Here is a 24,518-nt window from a genome sequence, read left to right on the forward strand (position 1 = left end):
AGAGACTGTTATAGACATTTACACACATCTGTTATTCAGTGTTTACAGTTGATTCTGCAAAAGATGCTCCAGCTGTACTTTATAAAAAGGAAAATCTGCCTGTTTAACAAGTATTGCAAATACTGGCTTGTTATCAGTAAATGTTTGATTTTTGTACCTATTTTTATTCCTGTACTAGCCGTCCCCTGCCACGCGGTGCTGTGGCCCAGTCTGTGTATATGTGGGTTGTTGTAGGCTTTTTCGGGCTATATGGCCATGGTCTAGAGGCATTCTCTCCTGACATTTCGCCTGCATCTATAGCAAGCATCCTGAGAGGTAGTGAGGTCTGCTGGAACTAGGAAAAAGGGTTTATATATCTGTGGAATGACCAGGGTGAGACAAAGGACTCTTGTCTGCTGGAGCTAGGTGTGAATGTTTCAACTGACCACCTTGATTAGCATATAATGGCCTGACAGTGCCTAGAGCAAATTTTGTTGAGGGGTGATTAGATGTCGTTGTTTGTTTCCTCCCTGTTGTTGTGCTGTTATAATTTTTTGTGTATATGTGTTTTGTGTGTGTGTATGTGTGCGTATATATGTGTGTTTGCATATATATATGTGTGTGTGTGTGTGTGTGTGTGTAGTTTTGCGCATATTTGTAATGTATTTTTTATTTTTTGGCTTTTTAAATCTCTTCTGGTGTGCTTTTCAGTGTTTTGATGAGTGATGGTCACTCAGTGGTCTGATAGGTGTATTGTGTCCAATTCGTCCAGTGGTTTTTGAGTTATGTTAATCCCACAAACGAACATTACATTTTTATTTATATAGATATCCGAGGTCACATAAAAACGTCTAGGGCTGAAAGTGGAATCGAGGGAAAAATTCAAGAAGCCTGATTTAGACTACCAACTCTGTTATCTCTGTTAGTCTCCAAGATGCTATAAAACCCCTTTGTATGCAGTAAGAAACGTTAGATACAGGGCAAAAGAGAAGCCTATGGGGAATACAATATAGATAACAATCAATACAATACAAAAACAGTACAATAGAAAAACATGCATGAAAATATGGAACAAGTGCAGTTTCAATATGTGACTCTCCTTTGTTCCCTTTTGTTTGAAATTCCTATTTATCATATAGATATTCTCAAGTTTACTGAATCGAATGAGACCCATTGTTCTAATTTTCTCAGAACGGTGTTTCTGAAATAAACATTACAGCTCTACAAGGAGAACACCGGTGATATAGCAGAATGTGACTCATATGGAGATTATAGTGCTTTAATCTTCTACAGTACAATCAGTCAAGGACTTCACAGACAGGAAGGCCATACACACATCGGAGAAAAGTAGACTGGAGAGAAAGAGAAAAGAAAAGAAAAAGAGGGGGGAAATGGTTAATTAAGTGTTTCAGAGAGAAACAAAGCTCGTAATGTAATGGGTATTTTAAACTCAATATTTTTATGCATCTATTTTCTTCATTCGCCTTTAATATCACTTCAGGCATTCATACATCCTCCATACAAAGTCTATTATCTAAATACAATACAATGTATTTGGTTAGAATTGTTACCATTAGCCAAAGCTTCAAGTGTTTATTACACATCTGAGGGCCCTTCCACACAGCCAGAATATCAAGGCAGAAAATCCTGCAATATTTGCTTTGAACTGGGTTATCTGAGTCCACACTGCCATATATATAATTGTGGTGCCCAGAATTGTGTCCAATTCTGGGCACCACAATTCAAGAGAGATATTGACAAGCTGGAATGTGTCCAGAGGAGAGCGACTAAAATGATAAAAGGTCTGGAGAACAAGCCCTATGAAGAGCGGCTAAAGGAGCTGGGCATGTTTAGCCTGAAGAAGAGAAGGCTGAGAGGGGATATGATAGCCATGTATAAATACGTGAGAGGAAGCCACAGGGAGGAGGGAGCAAGCTTGTTTTCTGCTTCCCTGGAGACTAGGACACGGAACAATGGCTTCAAACTACAAGAGAGGAGATTCCATCTGAACATGAGGAAGAACTTCCTGACTGTGAGAGCCGTTCAGCAGTGGAACTCTCTGCCCCGGAGTGTGGTGGAGGCTCCTTCTTTGGAAGCTTTTAAACAGAGGCTGGATGGCCATCTGTCGGGGGTGATTTGAATGCAATATTCCTGTTTCTTGGCAGGGGGTTGGACTGGATGGCCCATGAGGTCTCTTCCAACTCTTTGATTCTATGATTCTATGATTCTATGATCCCAGTTCAAAGCAGATAATGTGGGGTTTAATGCACAATTGCAGTTCCATGAACACTCGCTTACAATTGGAAGTATTTTTCCACCTGAGACTAGAAGAAAGTTCATGCTGGGTTGCTGTGAGCTATCCAGGCTGCGTGGCCATGTTCCAGAAGCATTCTCTCCTTACATTTTGCCTGCATCTATGACAGGCATCCGCGGAGGTTGCCTGCCATAGATGCCATAGATCCACCGAAACTGGGTTCTACAGACCAAGGGATATTCCACCACAGACATCAGAAAAGCTGCAAGACCAACAACAAGCCACAAGAGTAAAGACAAAGGAAAGGTGTTCTTACCATACATCAAGGGAACCACTGACCACATAGGGAAGCTGATGAGGAAACACAACCTACAAACTATCTACAGACCCACCAAGAAAATTCAACAAATGCTACGTTCAGCAAAGGACAAGAGGGATCCTCTCACTTCTGCAGGAGTCTACCGTATACCATGCAGCTGTGGACAAGTCTACATAGGGACCGTCAAATGCAGCATTGCCCAGACACGAATCAAGGAACATGAAAGACACTGCAGACTACTTAAACCAGAGAAGTCAGCCATAGCAGAGCACCTGATGACCGTGAAGCGTCAAGGCTTTGTTGTTGTAAATTCGTTCAGTCATTTCCGACTCTTCGTGACCTCATGGATCAGTCCATGCCAGAGCTCCGTCGGCCGTCACCACCCCCAGCTCCTTCAAGGTCAATCCAGTCACTTCAAGGATCCCATCCATCCATCTTGCCCTTGGTCGGCCTCTCTTCCTTTTTCCTTCCACTTTCCCCAGCATCATTGTGTTCTCTAAGTTTTCCTGTCTCCTCATGATGTGGCTAAAGTACTTCAACTAATATCCTTCCCTCCAATGAGCAGTTGGGCTTTATTTCCTGGAGGATGGACTGGTTGGATCTTCTCGCGGTCCAATGCGCTCTCAGAACTTTCCTCCAACACCACAGTTCAAGAGCATCTATCTTCCTTCGCTCAGCCTTCCCTAAGATCCAGCTCTCATATCCGTAGGTGACTATGGGGAATATCATTGTTTTAACTATGCAGATCTTCATTACCAGTGTAATGTCTCTAGTCTTCACTATTTTATCGAGATTAGACATTGCTCTCCTCCCAAGAAGTAAGCGTTTCCTGATTTCCTGGCTGCAGTCTGCATCTGCAGTAATCTTTGCAGCTAGAAATACAAAGTCTGACACTGCCTCCACATTTTCTCCCACTATTTCCCAGTTGTCAATCATTCTTGTTTCCATAATCTTGGGTTTTTTGATGTTTAACTGCAACCAAGCTTTTGCGCTTTCTTCTTTCACCTTGATTAGGAGGCTCCTCAGCTCCTCCTTGCTTTCGGCCAGGCTATTCAAGGTTGCCAATTGCACCATTCACACTTGCCTCAAACAGACAAGAGTTCTTTCTCCCACCCTGGCCATTTGCCTGGTTTCCAACAGACCTCACAACTTCTGAGGCTGTCTGCCATAGATGCAGGCAAAACGTCAGGAGAGAATGCTGCTGGAACATGGCCATACAGCCTGGAAAACTCACAGCAGCCCAGTGATTCCGGCCAGGAAAGCCTTCAACAACACAAGAGTTCATTCTTACATTATTAGGCAGGTCAGGGGGAAAGCACCAAAACTAGCATGTTTTGCAATGTTAGAATTTGGATATGTGTGAATAAATAAAGTGATAAGAGTTTCTGATAGCATACAAAGCCTAGAATCATCTTCTGTGTAAGGCTGAAATATGAAAGCAACTCTCGCTTAGGGCAATAATCTCTCCCCTCCCCTGCAACCCAGTTTGTGCTTGGTTCCCCATGCCTAGCAGACTCTTGTTCTCCTTGGAAAATAATATATTATCAACCTCTGTATTAGTATCTAGCTTTCCTCCACTGTCTCCAAGGCAACCAAACCCATTTGGCCATAGCAACTACCTGTGTCCAACAGCTGAAATGGCCGGGTGAGCCCTTACTTAAATGAAAAGTTTATGAGGACTGAAATGGTTTGGAGACAAGAATGTCCCCAAGGAAGACTTGAGCTTCCTATAAGCAAATCAATATCCAAGCTTCACTGTCAACAAAGGATCTAGTTGTCTATAAATAGGGTATCACTTCAAAAAACTTGGTTTGTGATCACTGGTTCGCTGTAACGGGCAGCAATACATTAGAAGGTATTTTCTGCCAGAACTATTCCACACATTACTCCAAAACATCCTTTTTCATAGAATCATAGAATCAAAGAGTTGGAAGAGACCTCATGGGCCATCCAGTCCAACCCCCTGCCAAGAAGCAGGAATATTGCATTCAAATCACCCCTGACAGATAGCCATCCAGCCTCTGTTTAAAAGCTTCCAAAAAAGGAACCTCCACCACACTCCAGGGCAGAGAGTTCCAGTGCTGAACGGCTCTCACAGTCTTCCTCATATTCAGATGGAATCTCCTTTCTTGTAATTTGAAGCCATTGTTCCGCGTCCTAGTCTCCAGGGAAGCAGAAAACAAGCTTGCTCCCTCCTCCCTGTGGCTTCCTCTCACATATTTATACATGGCTATCATATCTCCTCTCAGCCTTCTCTTCTTCAGGCTAAACATGCCCAGCTCCTTAAGCCGCTCCTCATAGGGCTTGTTCTCCAGACCCTTGATCATTTTAGTCGCCCTCCTCTGGACACATTCCAGCTTGTCAATATCTCTCTTCAATTGTGGTGCCCAGAATTGGACACAATATTCCAGGTGTGGTCTAACCAAAGCAGAATAGAGGGGTAGCATTACCTCCCTAGATCTAGATTTGTATTCCAACACATTTCTTTGTGATGGAAACAAAATCAGATTTTACAAGGGTCTAGTTCTAAATGTGGTGGCACAGTGGGTTAAACTGCTGAGCTGCTGAGCTTGTTGACCAAAAGGTCACAGGTTCGAATCCAGGGAGTGGCATGAGCTTCCACTATCAGCCCCAGCTTCTGCCAACCAAGCAGTTTGAAAACATGCAAATGTAAGTAGATCAGCAGGTACCGCTCCGGTGGGAAGGTAACAGCGCACCATTCAGTCATGCCGGCCACATGACCTTGAAGGTGTCTACGGACAACACCAGCTCTCTCTTGGAGATGAGCACCAACCCCCAGAGTCGGATACAACTGGACTTAATGTCAGGGTAAAACCTTTACCTTTTTAGTTCTAAATGAGGGACTAAGTATAGGTTTGGAGTATGCTTTCCTTGAAGTCACCACTAATGCAACTTTTCTCTTTATCTCTTTCTAATCTTCTCTTACAAATATATTGCATAATGAAAGGCTCCTTCTCCAAAAAAGACTGCATTAAAAAGACGTTGGGGGAAGGCTACACAGTGTATTGTTGTCACTGTGTGCCTTCAAATAATTTCAGACTTAATGGCAACCCTAAGGTGAACCTATCACAGGGTTTTCTGGGGCTGAGAATGTGTGACTTACCCGGATATACCTAGTGGGTTTTCATTGCCAAGTGGGGATTCAAACCCTGGTCTCTAAAAGCATAGTCCAACACCCAAACTACTATGTCACGCTGGGCATGGCTGACCAGATCAAATGATTGGTATTACAATTTTGAATATTTGGCTTCCATCTGCTGCAGCCAAGAACTAGGTTCATTCCAGCACTCTGATCCAATTAGTTTCATGTGCCAATCTTTTCTTATATCATATCAAAGTCTTTCCCCAAAATTGTGACATCAGGCAGGTATCAGAGTAATTGGTTTACGAGGATTGAATGAAGAGCAATGCCTCCACCTTCGTTACTTGGGTTTGGATGGGAATATTTTAATAAATCAAACGCAGAAATAATCCTTAGAATGTAATCTTTAAATACCACTATTCACCTTTTCCACATAATCACCAGACAATTGGATACATTTCTGCCAACGATGAACAAGTTTTCTGAAGCCATCACAGAAGAAGTCGGCATTCTGTTTTTGCAACCCATTGTGCACAGATCTTCCAATAGCCAAGCAAAGCAATAATGTGACCCACACATACTTGTGAAATGCTGACTATGCTTAAAATTTCTCTCTGAGTGATACGACGATCATCCTGAATCAATCTGTCAACCTTTTGATTGTGAAACTCGGTGGTTGCTGTCACAGGACATCCAACTCTCTTTGTCACACAAGTCAGATGTTCCCACCTCAACATCTTTAAACTTTCTCGCCCAATGACGCACAGTACATCAACACAATCACCATAAACAGCTTGCATTCTCTAATGAATCTCCTTTGGGGTGACACTTTCTGCTGTCAAGAATTCAATGACTGCACGTTGCTTAAGTCGCATTGACTGACTGCGCAGGGTATCATACTTTGCACTTTAACAACCCAACTGTTCAATGCTAAGGCTTCCCATCAAAATGGAACTGTAGAGGAGAGTCTACTGAACAAGCCAGTACCTGCCGCATACCAGTACTGCCATCTGTTGAGGAGTTACGAAGATGGAGGCATTACTTTTCATTCAACCCTCGTATATCACAATTTTGAGGAGGAAAGAATTTCGTAGAATGACACACAGAAAAAGGAACTGCAAGGACCTCAATGTGAATCCAATGGGTTAGAATTTTATATTATTATTATTATTATTATTTTGCTGGTTGACTGCTCAGTATAGATCAAGCACTTTCAGGTATCCATTAATGCTGGAACTCCCTTCCTGTCCATTGTCAACATTAAGAATTTTAATATGAATGAAATGTTTGAAAGCTTTATCATTGTTCTAGACTATAATCACAACACTGCTGAACAATGTATTCTTACCTATTTTACCGTATCTTCAAGGGGATCAGTTGCTCGGTCTAAGCCATAGTCAAGTGAGTCTAGCATTCCTGGCTGTTATATAATAAAAAAAGCAAACCACAAGAAAGATGTTACATTTTATTTTTAACTTAATACGTTTACAATATTGGATATTGCTAAACAGACAAATTCATTTGAAGTTGCAAGGGAATTCATTTTGAAACAAAAAAAATAACACATGTGAATCGTATTGATATATTGTTGAAGGCTTTCACGGTCAAAATCACTGAGGTGTTGTGTAGTTTCCGAGCTGTATGGCTGTGTTCTAGCAGCATCTTCTTCTGAAGTTTCACCTGAAGATGTCAACCACAGATGCAGGCAAACTGTCAGCAGAAAATGCTGCTAGAACATGGCTATACAGTCTGGAAACCACACAACACCCCATATCAATATAACTCAGAATACTATAGTTCTTCTATAGCAGTGGTTCTCAACCTGTGGGTCCTCAGATGTTTTGGCCTTCAACTCCCAGAAATACTAATGACTAGTTAACTGGCTGGGATTTCTGGAAGTTGTTGGCCAAAACATCTGGGGACCCACAGGTTGAGGACTACTGTTCTATAGAATGGAGAACATGTGGCCCCCGATGTTGGTAGACTATAATTTCCATCATTGTTACAGATGATGTGAGCTGTAGCCCAGCAACATTTCAGAGGTCAGGGGGTCTTAATCATTGGCCTACTTTAACTGGGACGAATTGCATTCATATTGTGTTTTTTTCTCATAGAAATAAGGACATACCATAGGTAGGATGACATATATTCTACAATACTTCAAAAGAAGGAAATCCCTAGCTTTAAAATTATTCCCATTATTTCATCTTTCATTTTTAAAACTCCGTTTTACTACACGTCACAGAATTCTTGGATCAAAGCTTTTTCTATTATTTCATTTAAATTTTAGTGCACAAACAACCCAGCGACGACCAGGTGTGGCCTCAACACTCAATAGGTAGTAGGACTCTAACATACTTTTTTTCTTCATCTTCAAGCTAGATTTTTTCATTTCCTTTTAATGCAGGAACCATATGGAATTTAAATTTATTTATTTTTGGTCACGTCAGGAGCGACTTGAGAAACTGCAAGTCGCTTCTGGTGTGAGAGAATTGGTCGTCTGCAAAAACGTTGCCCAGGGGACGCCCGGATGAGTTCATGTTTTTATCATTCTTGTGGGAGGCTTCTCTCATGTCCCTGCATGAGGAGCTGGAGCTGACAGAGGGAGCTCATCCGCATCTCCCCGGATTTGAACCTGCAACCTGTTGGTCTTCAGTTCTGCCGGCACAGGGCTTTAACCCACTGCGACACCAGGGGTTCCTTGGAATTTAAATAATGCTCCCACTCACAGTATCCAAAACAACAGCAAGCACATGGTGGGAATGATTTAATGATGGTTTATAGAGAAGCATACATCTGGGTCTCACTGATACAAGTGATGAAACCCCAAGTAACAAGATAGGTTCTGTAGATTTGTTCTTAAGTTGAATTTGTATGTAAGTCGAAACAGATACATTTTTAAATGTAGCTTTTTTAAAGCTTTGGACAGCATAGGGAAGGGTTAACACCATTGTTGTATTTATTGTGCTGTCTGTGCCCCTGTTCAGAAGGTTTCATCTCACATTCTGTCCCTGTGATCTTGGAAAAAAATGGCTTGTTGTGGAAACAAAGATTGGTGAGAAAGCTTCAATTGAGCTGCCTTTTTCCCCATGATAACTCTTTCAGGAGTGAATTTGGGCCCTTCCCAAACAGCCCTATATCCCAGAATATCAAGACAGAAAATCCCACATTATCTGAGTGTGGACTCAGATTGCGCAGTTCAAAGCAGATATTGTGGGATTTTCTGCCTTGATATTCTGGGATATAGTATTGTGTTGAAGGGCTCTTTCTCTTCCGAGGGGTAGATTTCTCTCACCTACTGCTGTATCATCCCTGAACTATTATTTGTTTGCAAATCAGATGTTTGTAACTTGGAGACTGCCTATATTTTGCTAAAGGCCATTGCCAAGGATCCCTTGAAGTCATGGTCAAAGTCTTGCAAAAATGAGAAAAATTGAAATACTCAAAACTCCCATTTTTATATTCAGGTTGATAATCCCTTTTTCAGAAATCCACAATTGTCAGTGGCTGAAATAGATAGTGAAACCTTGCTTTCTGCTGGTTCACTCTACAAAAACCTCCTTTCAAACACAAAATTATTAAAATAATTGTGTATAAAAGGCTATGCGTACAAGGTGAATAAAAGTTAAAGATAAACGTATTAAAAGTATTAAAAAACTCTAAAATTAAAACAGCACAACAACAGAGAGGAAACAAACAAGGACATCTAATCACCTCTCAACAAAAGGTTGCTCCAGGCACTGCCAGGCAATCAAATGCTAATCAAGGTGATCAGTTGAAACATTCACACCTAGCTCCAGCAGACAAGAGTCCTTTGTCCCACCCTGGTCATTCCACAGATATATAAACCCTTTTTCCTAGTTCCAACAGACCTCACTACCTCTGAGGATGCTTGCCATAGATGCCAGCGAAACGTCAGGAGAAAATGCCTTTAGAACATGGCCATATAGCCCGAAAAAACCTACAACAACAGTGATTCCGGCCATGAAAGCCTTCAACAATACGTTTAAGTCTAATTGAGTCTGACACTGGGGAGTGGTGCTCATTTCCATTTCTAATTTGAAGAGCCGGCGTTGTCCATAGATGCCTCCAAGGTCATGTGGCTGGCATGACTGCATGGGATGCCGTTACCTTCCCTCAGTAGTGGTACCTATTGATCTACTCACATTTGCATGTTTTCGAACTGCTAGGTTAGCAGAAGCTGGGGCTAACAGCAGGAGCTCACCCCACTCGCCAGATTTGAACTACCGACCTTTCGATCCGCAAGTTCAGTAGCTCGGCGGTTTAACCCGCTGCACCACCAGGGGCTCCATACAAGGTGAATATGAAACATACATGAATTTTGTGTTTAGTCTTTGGTCCCGTCTTTAAGTTACGAGGGGTAATTTTTAAGTAAGGTCCGTTTTGTTGTAGACACTAGTAGTTTGTGCGCATACCGCAACGAGCGCATGCGTCATGTACCGGCATGCCTCCGGAACAACTGTGCTCAGTTTCCACTCTGTCGCTAACCTGTACGGTTCTGTTCTGTGCCTTAAAAATGTTTAAGACTATCAACTCACCCGCCGCATGTGAGGGTCGCTCAGTGATACGTTTTTTGTCAGCAAGGAACCTGCCTACTGCAGAAATTCATCGACAGATCTGTGAAGTGTACGGTGATACTGTTATGAGTGAAAGCAAAATGCGTAAGTGGGTACGACAATTCAAAGATGGCCGTGACAACGTCCATGATGAGGACCGCTCCAGTCGCCCTTCTTTGATTACAGACGATTTGGTGGCTTTTGGTGGCAGCAAGTTTTTATGAAGAGGGTATTTTAAAATTGGTTCAGAGGTATGATAAGTGTTTGAACAAACTTGGCAACTATGTCAAAATATAGAGTGAAGTATGTACTTTCTGAAAATAAATTTACTTTTTGGAAATAAACTTTCGTTGTGTACTTATGTTCAAACGGACCTTACTTAAAAAATACCCCTCATATTTCCTTATGTATATGTACCTTGGGAAGTCTGACTTGGCCACGGTAGTCTACGCTCTGGTTACATCCCGTATAGACTACTGCAACGCTTTCTACGTGGGGCTGCCTCTGAAGACTGCTCGGAAGCTTCAAATGGTCCAACGTGCGGCAGCCAGAATGCTAACACGAGCAGGGTACAGGAAGCATACAACTCCTCTGTTGCGCCAGCTCCACTGGCTGCCAATTTGCTACTGGGCACAATTCAAAGTGCTGGCTTTAGCCTTTAAAGCCCTAAACGGTTCTGGCCCGACCTATCTGTCCGAACGCATCTCCTCCTATGAACCAGTTAGAACGTTAAGATCATCTGGGGAGGCCCTGCTCTCGGTCCCGCCAGCCTCACAAGCACGTCTGGCGGGGACGAGAGACAGGGCCTTCTCAGTAGTGGCCCCCCGGCTTTGGAACGCCCTTCCTACAGACATTAGATCGGCCCCCTCCTTATTGGCATTCCGGAAGAGAGTGAAGACCAGGCTCTTCGAACAGGCTTTTAACTAAACAGTGCAATTGATTGTTTACTGGAATATGGATTAATGGACAACGAGATCGGATGCTGATTCTATTGATGAGACGTGATGGATTGTTGTTTTGCTGTATTGTTGCATTGATGTTTTTGATGTTAATTAATTGATACTACTGTTTTAAATGACTAATGATTTTGTACTGTGTTGCTGATACTTGTTGTTAACCACTCTGAGTCGCCTGATGGCTGAGAAGAGTGGTATACAAGTAAAGTAAATAAATAATAATAAAATAATAATAATAATAATAATAATAATAATAATAATAAATATTCCAGAATCCAAAGCATTTCTGGTCCCAACAGTTTTAGATAAGGGATACTTATAATAACAGATTAAAAGCCTTGTGCTTCGTTGCATCTGATTCCTATGATGACAGAAAATATATTTTCTAAGTGTTAAAAGTATATTTTAGCACGGGAAGTCACAGCGTAGAGAGAAAGCATTGCCCAGTGAAGGCAAGAAGGGCTTGATGTGGCAAACAGATTGGTACCAGCTATCGCATCTGCTTTGAACACAGCTGAGTTTTGATCAGCTATCTGATGTCCACTGAAGTCTGGTCATCAATAATTAAGCCCCAGCCGGTGCTATCTTAAAAGGGTGAAAAGAGGGGAAACAGCTCAAGAAAGAGAAAGATCCAACATGGCTCTGGCGTGATCAAAGGCATTTCAGCAGGGAGGATGAACTGGGACCAAAGGGGTTGTTGTGGCACACAGGCCTTTTCCACAGATGGTGCTTTTTCGCCCCCAAGCTAAGCTCCAATTACAGCCTGACATTTGCCGGAGGCTTATACCTTCTCTGTCTGTTAACTGCTGGGCTCTCAGTTGGCTGCTTACACAGCGAGCGCAATTAAAAGTAGATCTTTGATTATGATTTGGGATTAGGGATTGTAGCTTCTTGCCATGCGTCAAAGCCATACGGCATGCTGTGATCAGTGTGGTATTGCTCAGAAAACACCCCACTGGCAACTGCCAGAAGTGCCTCCAAAACAACAGAAGCTCAGTGCTGCCGCTTGCCCAGCTTGGAGTCTTTCTTCCAGCGAGGAAGGTTTACCAACAGCACCCTTTAAGGGCAGCCCAAGGCATGGACTCTCAACATGGCGAAGCGGGGAGGCAGATTCCACAGATCTTTGTATTTCTTTTGCCTGCGATTGCTGGGAGGAGGATAGGATTACAATAGCAACTTCGCAGAAACATGAATCTCCAAGATCGAACGACAGTTGCCAAGTTCAAAGAACCAAGTTTCTCAGAAAGAGGTGGGTTCACAATTTTGCAGGAGCTTCCTGTGTTTCACTTCCATCTGTAGGAAGCAAGAAATCTGTGCTTCTTCCTTATTAGAGGACCTATTTTTCCCTACAAAGGGTCTGCTGCTCATCTACTATGAACATTTCTAAGACATACCTAACATGGGTTGTTGTGAGTTTTCCAGGCCGTATGGCCATGTTGCAGAAGCATTCTCTCCTGACGTTTTGCCTACATCTATGGCAGGCATCCTCAGAGGTTATGAGGTCTGTTGGAAACTAGGCAAGTAAGGTGTATATATCTGTGGAATGTCCAGGGTGGGAGAAAAAAAACTCTTGTCTGCTTGAGCAGAGGCGGCCCTAGGTAATTTTCAACGGTTATTTATTTATTTATTTATCGTGTCATCCACAACCAGAACATTGTATTACATTTCTAACAGAACAAAACAAACAAACAGATAAAAAAAAACCCCCACAAATTTTGCAAACTTGGTAGCTGATTAAATGTCCTTTGACCAGTATCTGGCCGCTTGGAGTGCCTCTGGTGTTGCCGCAAGAAGGTCCTCCATTGTGCATGTAGCAGGGCTCAGGTTGCATTGCAGCAGGTGGTCAGTGGTTTGCTCTTCTCCCCACTCGCATGTCGTGGATTCAACTTTGTAGCCCTATTTCTTAAGATTGGCTCTGCATCTCGTGGTGCCAGAGCGCAGTCTGTTCAGCACCTTCCAAGTCGCCCAGTTTTCTGTGTGCCCAGGGGGGAGTCTCTCATCTGGTATCACCCACGGATTGAGGTTCTGGGTTTGAGCCTGCCACTTTTGAACTCTCGCTTGCTGAGGTGTTCCAGCAAGTGTCTCTGTAGATCTAAGAAAACTATTTATTGATTTAAGTCGTTGGCGTGCTGGCTGATACCCAAACAAGGGATGAACTGGAGATGTCTCTGCCTTGGTCCTTTCACTATTGGCTGCAACTTCCCGGCGGAGGTCAGGTGGTGCAATACTGGCTAAGCAGTGTAATTTCTCCAGTGGTGTAGGGCGCAGACACCCCGTGATAATGCGGCATGTCTCATTAAGAGCCACATCCACTGTTTAAACATGGTGAGATGTGTTCCACACAGGGCATGCGTACTCAGCAGCAGAATAGCATAGCGCAAGGGCAGATGTCTTCACTGTATCTGGTTGTGATCCCCAAGTTGTGCCAGTCAGCTTTCGTATGATATTGTTTCTAGCACCCACTTTTGGTTTGATGTTCAGGCAGTGCTTCTTGTAGGTCAGAGAACGGTCCAGAGGCTTCTCTCATGTCCCCCATTTTCAACGGTAAGCAAACAGTATTTTGGCGCCCCCACCCCCAACCAATCACTGTTTGTCGTGGGAGTTCTGTGTGCCATATTTGGTTCAATTCCATCATTGGTGGAGTTCAGAATGCTCTTTGATTGTAGGTTAACTATAAATCCCAGCAACTACAAGTCCCAAATGACAAAATCATTTTTTTAGTGATGGTCACTTGTTGGCCTAGTAGGTGTATTGTGTCCAAATTTGGTGTCAATTCGTGCAGTAGTTTTTGAGTTATGTTAATCCCACAAACGAACATTACATTTTTATTTATATAGGTGTTGCTGTAATGTATCATATAAACCACTCTGAGTCCCCTTTGGGGAGATTGTGGCGGGGTATAAATAAAGATTATTATTGTTATTATTATTATTATTATTATTATTATTTGAAACACAATAAGATGAGTCCAAAGCAAACAAGATAACTCTGCTGGCTGTGGTATTAGATCACACGTCGGACACTTCCCATGTGTCTAGGACTGTGTGATGTATCGCCGAATGATGCGTGCAGATCCCAGTAAGGTGGCCTTACTGGGATCAGACCTCACAACCTCTGAGGATGCCTGCCATAGATGTGGGTGAAACAGAGGAGAGAATGTTTCTGGAACATGGCCATACAACCCAGAAAGCTCACAGCAACCCAGTGAAAGCCTTCGACAACAAATACCTATCATGTTTAAGAATACATTCACTTTTTATTATTTCCTATTTATTTGCAAGGTATATACAAGATGATCCGCAAAATAATGACATAGCTCAAACAATTAAATGCAATTGAAGATAAAACGTAACTATGGGGCAATTTCCATTCATCTTATTCCAGGTAAATGGGCTTAGCTATGAAGTAACATTTCCTGGAAGTTCAAAGTACCCACCCTGGAGGCTTCATACAGCATCTCTGCATGGTTTACTCCTCTGGCTTTGTTGACTTCAAGAGGCCTTATGGATGGAACAGCAACATTGCAACAGGTTCAAAAGGAAAACCCAGTCCACCGCAATACACATCTGCTTGCCTATTGTGACTCTGCATGAGCCAATGCTCTCATGTTGCTTTCATCCAACAGTGAACAATCCACACAGAAACATACAGGAATGTCAGTAATTCTTGCTCTTGCATATACCAAAATTATTGTTTAAATTTTAATTGAGACACAGACTGAATCAACACATTCAGAATACCTTTAAGCAAAGCTTTCCAAACTGTGTGTGACAACACGTTAATAAGACAACAGTTTTCATGAGATATATTGTGCCCCCATCCATTTCGTTAGTGCAATTGTTTGTGTCCATACCTCTTATTAAAGAAGCACTGCCTGAATATCAAGCAAAAGGTGGGTGCTAGAAACAATATCATACGAAAGCTGATTGGCACAACCTGGGGATCATAACCAGACACAGTGAAGACATCTGCCCTTGTGCTATGCTACTCTGCTGCTGAGTATGCATGCCCAGTGTGGAACACATCTCACCACACTAAAACAGTGGATGTGGCTCTTAATGAGATATGCCGCATTATCACGGGGTGTCTGTGCCCTGCACCACTGGAGAAACTACACTGTTTTGCCAGTATTGTACCACCTGACATCTGCCGAGAAGTAGCAGCCAATAGTGAAAGGACTAAGGCAGTGACATCTCCAGCCCATCCCTTGTTTGGGTATCAGCCAGCACGTCAACGACTTAAATCACGAAATAGTTTTCTAAGATCTACGGAGATACTTGCTGGAACACCCCAGCAAGCGAGAGTCCAAAAGTGGCAGGCTCAAACCCAGAACCTTAATCAATGGCTGGTACCAAATGAGAGGCTCCCCCTGGGCACACAGAAAACTGGGCGACTTGGAAGGCACTGAACAGACTGTGCTCTGGCACCACGAGATGCAGAGCCAACCTTCAGAAATGGGGCCACAAAGTGGAATCCACGACATGCGAGTGTGGAGAAGAGCAAACCACTGACCACCTGCTGCAATGCAACCTGAGCCCTGCCACATGCACAATGGAGGACCTTCTTGCGGCAACACCAGAGGCACTCCAAGTGGCCAGATACTGGTCAAAGGACATTTAATCAACTACCAAGATTGCAAACTTTGTATTTTGTCTTTTTGTTTGTTTGTTTTGTTAAAAATGTTATACAACTGTCTGGTTGCTCCTGACACAATAAATATATTAAAGTTTGGTTTAACTTCCAGTTTGAATTATTGTATAACGAAATGATGCATGTCCAAAAACGTTATCACCAGCATGAATTGTTTGGATAGCTCTGAATTAGGGTTCAACTCTGGTCTGCATTACTGTATGTCTTCCCTTACAGTATTAATCAGCAAAGATAACAAAACAAATACATTTATCCCTAAAATAATCCTGTTACAAGTGAGAAATTAGTTGTGCAGAGCTGTTTTCCTTTTTCAGGCATCCTGTGAACCTGTTTGCACATATATGCACGTGTGTGAGGATCTCAAAACTGTATAAATTATCATCTATAGCAGTATTTTCAAGTGAGTCCCCTCCAGAAGCTTTGGACAACAATGCAGACAGGTTCACAGGATGCCTGAAAAGGCAAAGCAGCTCTGCATGACTGGTTTCTCACTTGTGACAGGATTATTTCAAGGATTAATGTATTAGTTTTGTCCATCTGTGCTGACTGCTACTGTTGGTGACACTGTTTTACAAACTATTTACAATATCTTAAAAAGCAAGAAAAAGAAGGTAAAGCATAATAGAGTATAGAGGTATAGGGTTTCTCGCCTAAGTGCACTAACAATAATATGAATACTACAAAAAATTAAATTAAATTTTTGAAAAAAATAGACAAAAAAACTTACTACACAATTGTAATTTAGTCTAAAAGGGGGAGGAAGAAGAGAAAAATAGTAGAAGAAAAGGAAAGAAAAGAAAAGGATTTCCAATCTTTTCCACCATAGTCTTAATTGTCCTTTCTGTATGTATGTATGTATACACACACACACACATATACTAGCTGTTCCCAGCCATACTTTGCTGTGGCCTCAGTCTGGTTCTTTCCTTCTCTACCTCTTTCCTTCCTCCCCCCTTTTTCTGTCCCTTCTCTCTTTCTCTTCTTCCTTCTCTACCTTACTTTCCTTCCTTATTTCCTTCCTTTTCTCCCTCCTTCCTTCCCTATTTCCCTCCTTCCACCCTTCTCTCCATCCTTCCCTATGTCTTTCTTTCCTTCAGTCTTTCTATCCTTCCTTCCATCCCTCCCTCCTTCCTTCCAGGGCAGTCACTTTTGTGCATGTGCTGTAACATCTTTTTGCTTTTCTGTGTTTTTAAGTTCTTACCACTTTTTTGAGGGGTTTTTGGGGGGGGGGGGTTGAGTGATGGTCACTTGTTGGCCTGATAGGTGTACTGTGTCCAAATTTGGTGTCAGTTCGTCCAGTGGTTTTTGAGTTATTTTAAACCCACAAACAAACATTACATATATATATTCTGCAGCGTTGCTTTCCCCTCTTCAGTATCCTACTGGGTGACAATTTTCACGTAATTTTCAATAAGGTTCAATATTTTCAGTAAGGTTCAATTAACAATTTTATTTTTCATGTTTCATATAGTCTCTTATTGCTGTCCAATCCATTTACATCCATCTGAAGATTTATCTAATAATTGGGTTAGTTTATCTGCATTCAATGGGTGCCCCCAGTGGCGCAGTGGGTTAAACCATTGTGACAGCAGGACTGAAGACAGACAGGTCGCAGGTTCGAATCTGGGGAGAGGCGGATGAGCTCCCTCTATCAGCTCCAGCTCCTCATGCGGGGACATGAGAGAAGCCTCCCACAAGGATGATAAAACATCAAATCATCTGGGCGTCCCCTGAGCAACGCCCTTGCAGACGGCCAATTCTCTCACACCAGAAGCGACTTGCAGTTTCTCAGGTCGCTCCTGACACGACAAAAAAAAAAATCTGCATTCAATGACACAATAATTCAAACTGGAAATTAAACCAAAATTTTATAAGAGATATGACACAAACATAAATTGCAATAACGAAATGTATGGGATACAATATATCTCATGAAAACTTTTCATTTATATATATATTAAATCTATTGATTTATTGCTTATCATGATCACCCAAAACATCTAAAGGCATTGGATTTTGGAAGGTTGGTTTATAGTATCAAGTTTTCTATCACTCTTTTGTCATAGAAGAGTATGAGAAGAATTGGCCTAGAACAAATCAATTGCCTATTTGATCCAGCATCTTCCTCCCATAACAGCCAAACTGGGTGGCTTACAAGCATCCATCCTGCCCTGCAAGTGATATTCAGAGGCATGCTAAAGGTAACAAATATCCATCATGGTTAGCAGTATTATTCCTGACTTACAGGGGTTCTGTGCACAAGCCAATAAGCGTTCTCTTGACAGTCCAGAGCATATCGGTCTTCCTTCTTTCGATCTTTCCCAGTCCTGCAAAGCCAGGAAGACAGTGGTATTATCACAGATAAAGGAAGAGACAGCTGTCTTAGTGTGTCACAACATAAAACATTAAAAGAAGAGATTAAAAGGGGATTTAGCAGCACCTTTGACGATGACTGGTTTATTTTAGCATGAACATTCATAGTGGGTGGAAATCTATGAAAGTTCACACTATATAAAAAAAATCAGTCCTAAAGACACTGCTAAACTCCTCCTTCTGCCCCATCTCTTTTGCATCTTGTTTGTTTATTTGAGGCTATTTGAATATCAGACCATTACATTAGATATCTCTGGTTTGTAAATTGGTCAAAGCTATAGAAGGGAGGGCACTGCTTAAATCAGGGGTCCTCAAACTAAGGCCCAGGGGCCTTAGTTTGAGCCCTCTAAGGTCATTTACCCGGCCCTCACTCATAGAATCATAGAATTATAGAGCTGGAAGAGACCTCATGGGCCATCCAGTCCAACCCCCTGCCAAGAAGCAGGAATATTGCATTCAAAGCACCCCTTACAGATGGTCATCCAGACTCTGTTTAAAAGCTTCCAAAGAAGGAGCCTCCACCACACTCCGGGGCAGAGAGTTCCACTGCTGAACGGCTCTCATAGTCAGGAAGTTCTTCCTCATGTTCAGATGGAATCTCCTTTCTCGTAGTTTGAAGCCATTGTTTCGCACCCTAGTCTCCAGGGAAGCAGAAAACAAGCTTGAACCCTCCTCCCTGTGACTTTCTCTCACATATTTATACATGGCTATCATATCTCCTCTAAGCCTTCTCTTCTTCAGGCTAAACATGCCCAGCTCCTTAAGCCGCTCCTCATAGGGCTTGTTCTCCAGACCCTTGATCATTTTAGTCGCCCTCCTCTGGACACATTCCAGCTTGTCAATATCTCTCTTGAATTGTGGTGCCCAGAATTGGACACAATATTCCAGGTGTGGTCTAACCAAGGCAGAATAGAGGGGTAGCATTACTTCCCTAGATCTAGACACTATGCTCCTATTGAGGCAGGCCACTGATGCAGACTCAGGGTCAACCTAAGTCTGAAACGACTTGAAAGCACACAATAACAACAACAATCCTATCTCATCAGCCAAAAGTAGGCCCATACTTCCCATTGAAATACTAATAAGTTTATATTTGTTAAAATTGTTCTTCATTTTAATTATTGTATTGTTTTAAAGTGTTTTTTGCACTACAAATAACATATGTGCAGTGTGCATAGGAATTCATTAATGTTTTTTTCAAATTATAATCCGGCCCTTGAACAGTTTGAGGGACTGTGACCTGGCCCTCTGTTGAAAAAGTCTGAGGACCTCTGGCTTAAATCTTATAATGATGTCAGATGCTTGCTGCCATGCAAGAGATCACATAATGTCAACATACATTGTTCAGTACTTTACATTAGGGATGGCTACTCTGATTGTTCTTAACTTTAGCAGATTTTTTTTAGAATTGTCTGGCATTTAGGATTATTTTTGAAGTTTTTATTTTACTGAATATGCAATATTCTTCAACTCATCACTGTGTAAACAGCGAGTGCTATCTTTACCTATGTACACTCCTGCTAAGCCTTTTCTAATGGGATCTGCAGGCACATTGGTCTTATAACTCTTTCTAGTCTTCACACTTCCTCTGCCCCACTTCCTGATGTAGCAGTGGAAAACATCCCCTGCTCCTCTCCTACCTATTGAGCCCAAAAGTGGCTCTGCTAAGGGATGTAGCAGAGAGACACAGACATGAGCTCTTACAGTGTGCGAGAGGAGGAAACTTGCACAAAGCTCTGCATCAATTGATGAGGACACCAATCTGCACTAACGGATGAAAAGGATAGTGACCCTAAGGCTGCAGATCAAGGTAAAACCTCTGCATCAGCTCCTCTGGTCCCACCTATCGGTCAAACATGAATACAATTGCTGAGTTCTCCCATCAGAGCCCAACAAAGTTTGATGATCAGGGAATGATCTTGCTTTCCAAACATCATTTAGGAGTCTCTCACATGAGGCAGTCAAATCGCAATTACAGCCAAACAGCCGCTTTCTCTTGAACCTCTTGCTCCTTCCCTGCTGCTCTCCCAGTGGATGGCCATTGGAAGGCATTTCTTTTACAAAAGGAGGGCAGTCACCAAGCTCTTTCCCATCAGGAGAGGCAGGAAAAGAGCAATGTCGTGAGATAAGTCAAAGGAAAACAGCTATCATCCGGCTGGAATTGGGATTTGACTGCATCATGTGAGAAATTCCTTAGGCAAGTATTTACCATTTCAAATATTTTATCCATTCTGCATTGCTTCGGCCGCCCTGGCTGAGATGTGAAAACAAATGTCACATCCACACACACATACACACAATCCTAATGTTGCAGTTCTTAATTAGGCAAAAATAATTCTTGTCTCTCTCTCACACACACCTCTAATATTGCAGCACTTAGTTAACCAAGGATAACAGTATAGAGCAGGGGTCCACAAACCTTTTAAACAGAGGGCCAGGTCACAGTCCCTCAAACTGTTGGAGGGCCGGATTATAATTTGAAAAAAAAAAACATGAATGAATTCCTATGCACACTGCACATATCTTATTTGTAGTGCAAAAAACACTTTAAAACAATACAATAATTAAAATGAATAACAATTTTGACAAATATAAACTTATTGGTATTTCAATGGGAAGTGTGGGCCTGCTTTTGGCTGATGAGATAGGGTGGTGGTTGTTGTTGTTGTTGTTGTTGTTGTGTGCTTTCAAATAATTTCAGACTTAGGTTGACCCTGAGCGAGTGCCGGGTAAATGACCTTGGAGGGCCTTCTTGGCTGTGGCCCCCCGCCTATGGAACACACTCCCAAATGAAGTAAGATCCACTCCCTCCCTCCTGGCTTTTAGAAAAAAATTAAAATCATAGTTTTGGGACCAGGCCTTCAGGCAATAGAAGTAAATGTATGCAGCATTCGGAAAGACAATGACTGGAATGGCAATTCGACAGACGAGACTGTTTTATTGTTTTAATGATTGTTTTATTGCTTATGGATGTAATTGTTTTAATTTGATTTATGTCTAATTGTAGTGTATAATTCTAATTGTTTGTACTGGCATTGAATTTTGCCATTAATTATGTGTAAACAACAAAAAAAACTTGGTGTCTTGGATTTAAGACCTGTTCTTGGTTTTATTTATTTATTTATTTATTTACAGTATTTGTATGCTGCTTTTCTCATCCCCTTGGGATGAGAAAAGCAGTATACAAATACTGTAAATAAATAAATAAATAAACATATCCAATGCAGTTTTCTGAATCAGCACCCTAAATAAAACCAAGAACAGGTCTTAAAACCAAGACACCAAGTTTTTTTTGTTGTTGTTGGTAGGACTTAACATAAACTAATTTAGTGACAGTTAAGTACAAGAACAAAAATAGAGATCACCCTAAGTTGACACATCGATGTCAACTTTTGAAGGCCTTGAAATGGGTTGAAATTCCTTGTTGATGCTACATATTGCTGACAGCCTCCCTCACACATAAATTAGGAATTGGAAACCCCCAAAAAGCATTAAATGAATAACTCACCTATACTGCTGTGTTGCCTGCATAATAACAAAGTCCCATTTGTGGTTGATTTTTTGGTTCAGCATGTTATAATGTTCCTGGGAGGAAAAAAAATCAAAAGTAATATTGAGACAGAAATAAAGGCAGCTTTCCATTTTGCGCTCAGATCAATGTGCCTACAGTACTTGACTGTGCGTGTGGACTAACACAGAAGAGGATAGATTGGAAAGATTTCTCAAGATAGGTTAACAATATAAACCATTACCTTTGTAGTAACGTGATGCATATTGATATTTTTAACAAAGAAAGAAGAAAAAGCAACACTCACATTTGTGGCTTCATGTGCAAGGAGTTACACCTTATCTAACTGATAGGACTGCTGCTAATTTAGATAGTTTGGATCTGAGTCACAGAAACAAGGCAGTTGTCTTATTTGGTAGCTGCTTGAAACTGCTTTGATTGCCATGGTCCATTCTATTGAACCTTGACATTTATACAGCTCACTCACCACATTTACTGGAGTTATATCCACAGGACTCTTGCGAAAGTGGGAAAATCACATATAAGGAAAAAAAACTATATATACTGTATATACTCGAGTTGTTCAGCCTAGTTGTTCAGCCCTTTTTTTAAGCTGAAAAAGCTCCCCTCGGCTTATACTCGAGTCAAAGTTATTTATTATTTTACTCTATTATTTTTATTATTATTATTATTAATAATAATAATAATAATATCACATTTATAGGTTAACTTTATTATTTTTATTATTATTATATTTATTATTTTACTCTATTATTATTGGAAGGATACGTAAACACATGTACACTGAAGAAGGTTAGAATAATGGTTTAGTCAGAGATGGACGGTCTTATCTTACAGTTTTATGTAAATATTAATAAACATTCAACCTACTGATGCTTCAATTAATGTAATTTTATTGGTATCTATTTTTATTTTGAAACTGACCCATAGCTACTGCATTTCCCATCCTCGGCTTATACTCGAGTCAATAACTTTTCCCAGTTTTCTGTGGTAAAATCAGGCGCCTCGGCTTATATTCGGGTCGGCTTATGCTCAAGTATATACGGTATTTTTAAAGACGAGAACAGCTCTAGGAATCTCTTGACTCTCCAGCACAATGCTATGATCAATTTCCACTTGAAGTTGGCTACAAAATCCCACTGGAGGATCTACAGATGCCTAGAGATGTGTCCTCTCAAGGACACTCTAGGTCAGTGGTTCTCAACCTGTGGGTCCTCAGGTGTTTTGGCCTACAATTCCCAGAAATCCCATCCAGTTTACCAGTTATTAGGATTTCTGGGAGTTGAAGGCCAAAATATCTGGGGACCCACAGGTTGAGAACCACTGCTCTAGGTTCTCTAGTGAGACTTCTGATGGCAGTGGACCACAATCTTGCACTGGAGGACCTAGAGATTCCTAAAGTGATCATACTAATCAAATCCACAAAAGTCAGACCCGGAAATGTGGAGGACTGATTGTAATTTCATAAGGAACTTATAATTTTCTATGAGGTGGAGAAGTGACCTGTTCTTATTAGAAAAAATGTCTTTTGTCAATTTTTCAAATTGACATTTTTTTTCAATTTTTCAAAGACTTAGGGCTGTTTTTGACATAAAGAGATCAGAAAAAGAAAATAATACTTTGGAGGCTTGAATTTTTTTTGTTATGGTTCAAAGATAGAAGTGTAACTTTATTTGGTGTAGAAGTGAGCTATATTATTGCATTTATGTCATTGGCTTGGAGAGCAGGAAAGCAACTTTTAATTTATTGGTAGGATTTGTAGGGTAGTTTGTAACAGGTAGTAATTGGTTTTGTGTGTTTAATGTTGAGTGTTTTTCTTTTCTCTTTGCTGTATTGTGTTCATTTATTTTCTGTAAATTATAGATTGTAATGTACAATGTTCTCTTTCATAGATAGATAGATAGATAGATAGAGAGAGAGAGAGAGAGAGAGAGAGAGATATTAGAGACAACACTATACATTACAATCTATAATCTACACATACATACTTCTGTTAGGGAGCTCTAATGCACTTCCCTTAATTATAGGTGCAATGGGTTAAACCCTTGTGCTGCTGAACTGCTGACCTGAAGGTTGGCAGTTCAACACCTCAGGATGGGGTGAGCTCCCACTGTTAGCCCTAGCTCTTGCCAACCTGAAAACATGCAAATGTGAGTAGATAAATAGGTATCGCTTAGCCGGGAAAAGGCAAAAAGATGCTCCAAGCAGTCATGATGGCCACACAACCAGGAGGTGTCTATGGATGCAGGCTCCTCGGCTTGGAAATGGAGAAAGAACACCTTCCCCAGAGCCTGAGATAAGCACTGTCTCCAAGCCGGAAATGAAAGAAGTTGCCTTTGCCTTTGTCTGTGTATTTGTGTTTCATTGTATGTCATTTGTAACAAGTCATATAATGTTTGCCTGTGTCTGTATATATACTGTAATCTGCTCTGAGACCCCTTGGGGAAAACGGCGGAATATAAATAAATCATTATTATTATTATTATTATTATTATCATCATCATCATATAGAACTACTGGTACATTTTTGGGAAAAGACTTTTAAGCTACTTGTGAATATACAGATCCCAGTACACCCTGGGATTGGCCCATGACAGCTAAAGTTATATATAATACTGCTGAAAGTTGATATTATAAATACATCTGACCATGGGTCTTTGGAAGTGGGAGCTAGCGATTCCAATGTCATGAACTATCCAAGGTGCTGAACATCAAAAGTGTATGTGTATCTCTCATAAACACACCTGCAATGATTTGAGCATCTGGAGTAGTTCCTTT

The 24,518-nt window shown here is 41.4% G+C and overlaps 1 protein-coding gene across 4 annotated transcripts in view; it reads right to left on the reverse strand.

Annotated features, from left to right (window-relative positions):
- Positions 1-24,518, reverse strand: part of RGS9 (regulator of G protein signaling 9) — a 115,496-nt gene that overhangs the window by 45,992 nt on the left and 44,986 nt on the right. For all 4 annotated transcript variants that reach the window (XM_060763047.2, XM_060763052.2, XM_060763051.2 and 1 more), the window contains exons 7-9: positions 21,720-21,796; positions 18,084-18,165; positions 7,013-7,075 (exon numbers count right to left, since the gene is read on the reverse strand). In XM_060763047.2, the coding sequence (XP_060619030.2) occupies positions 7,013-7,075; positions 18,084-18,165; positions 21,720-21,796 (222 nt within the window). The remainder of the gene's footprint in view (positions 1-7,012; positions 7,076-18,083; positions 18,166-21,719; positions 21,797-24,518) is intronic.

The sequence above is a fragment of the Anolis sagrei genome, chromosome 2 (assembly GCF_037176765.1).
Source record: "Anolis sagrei isolate rAnoSag1 chromosome 2, rAnoSag1.mat, whole genome shotgun sequence".
NCBI classification, from domain to species: domain Eukaryota; kingdom Metazoa; phylum Chordata; class Lepidosauria; order Squamata; family Dactyloidae; genus Anolis; species Anolis sagrei.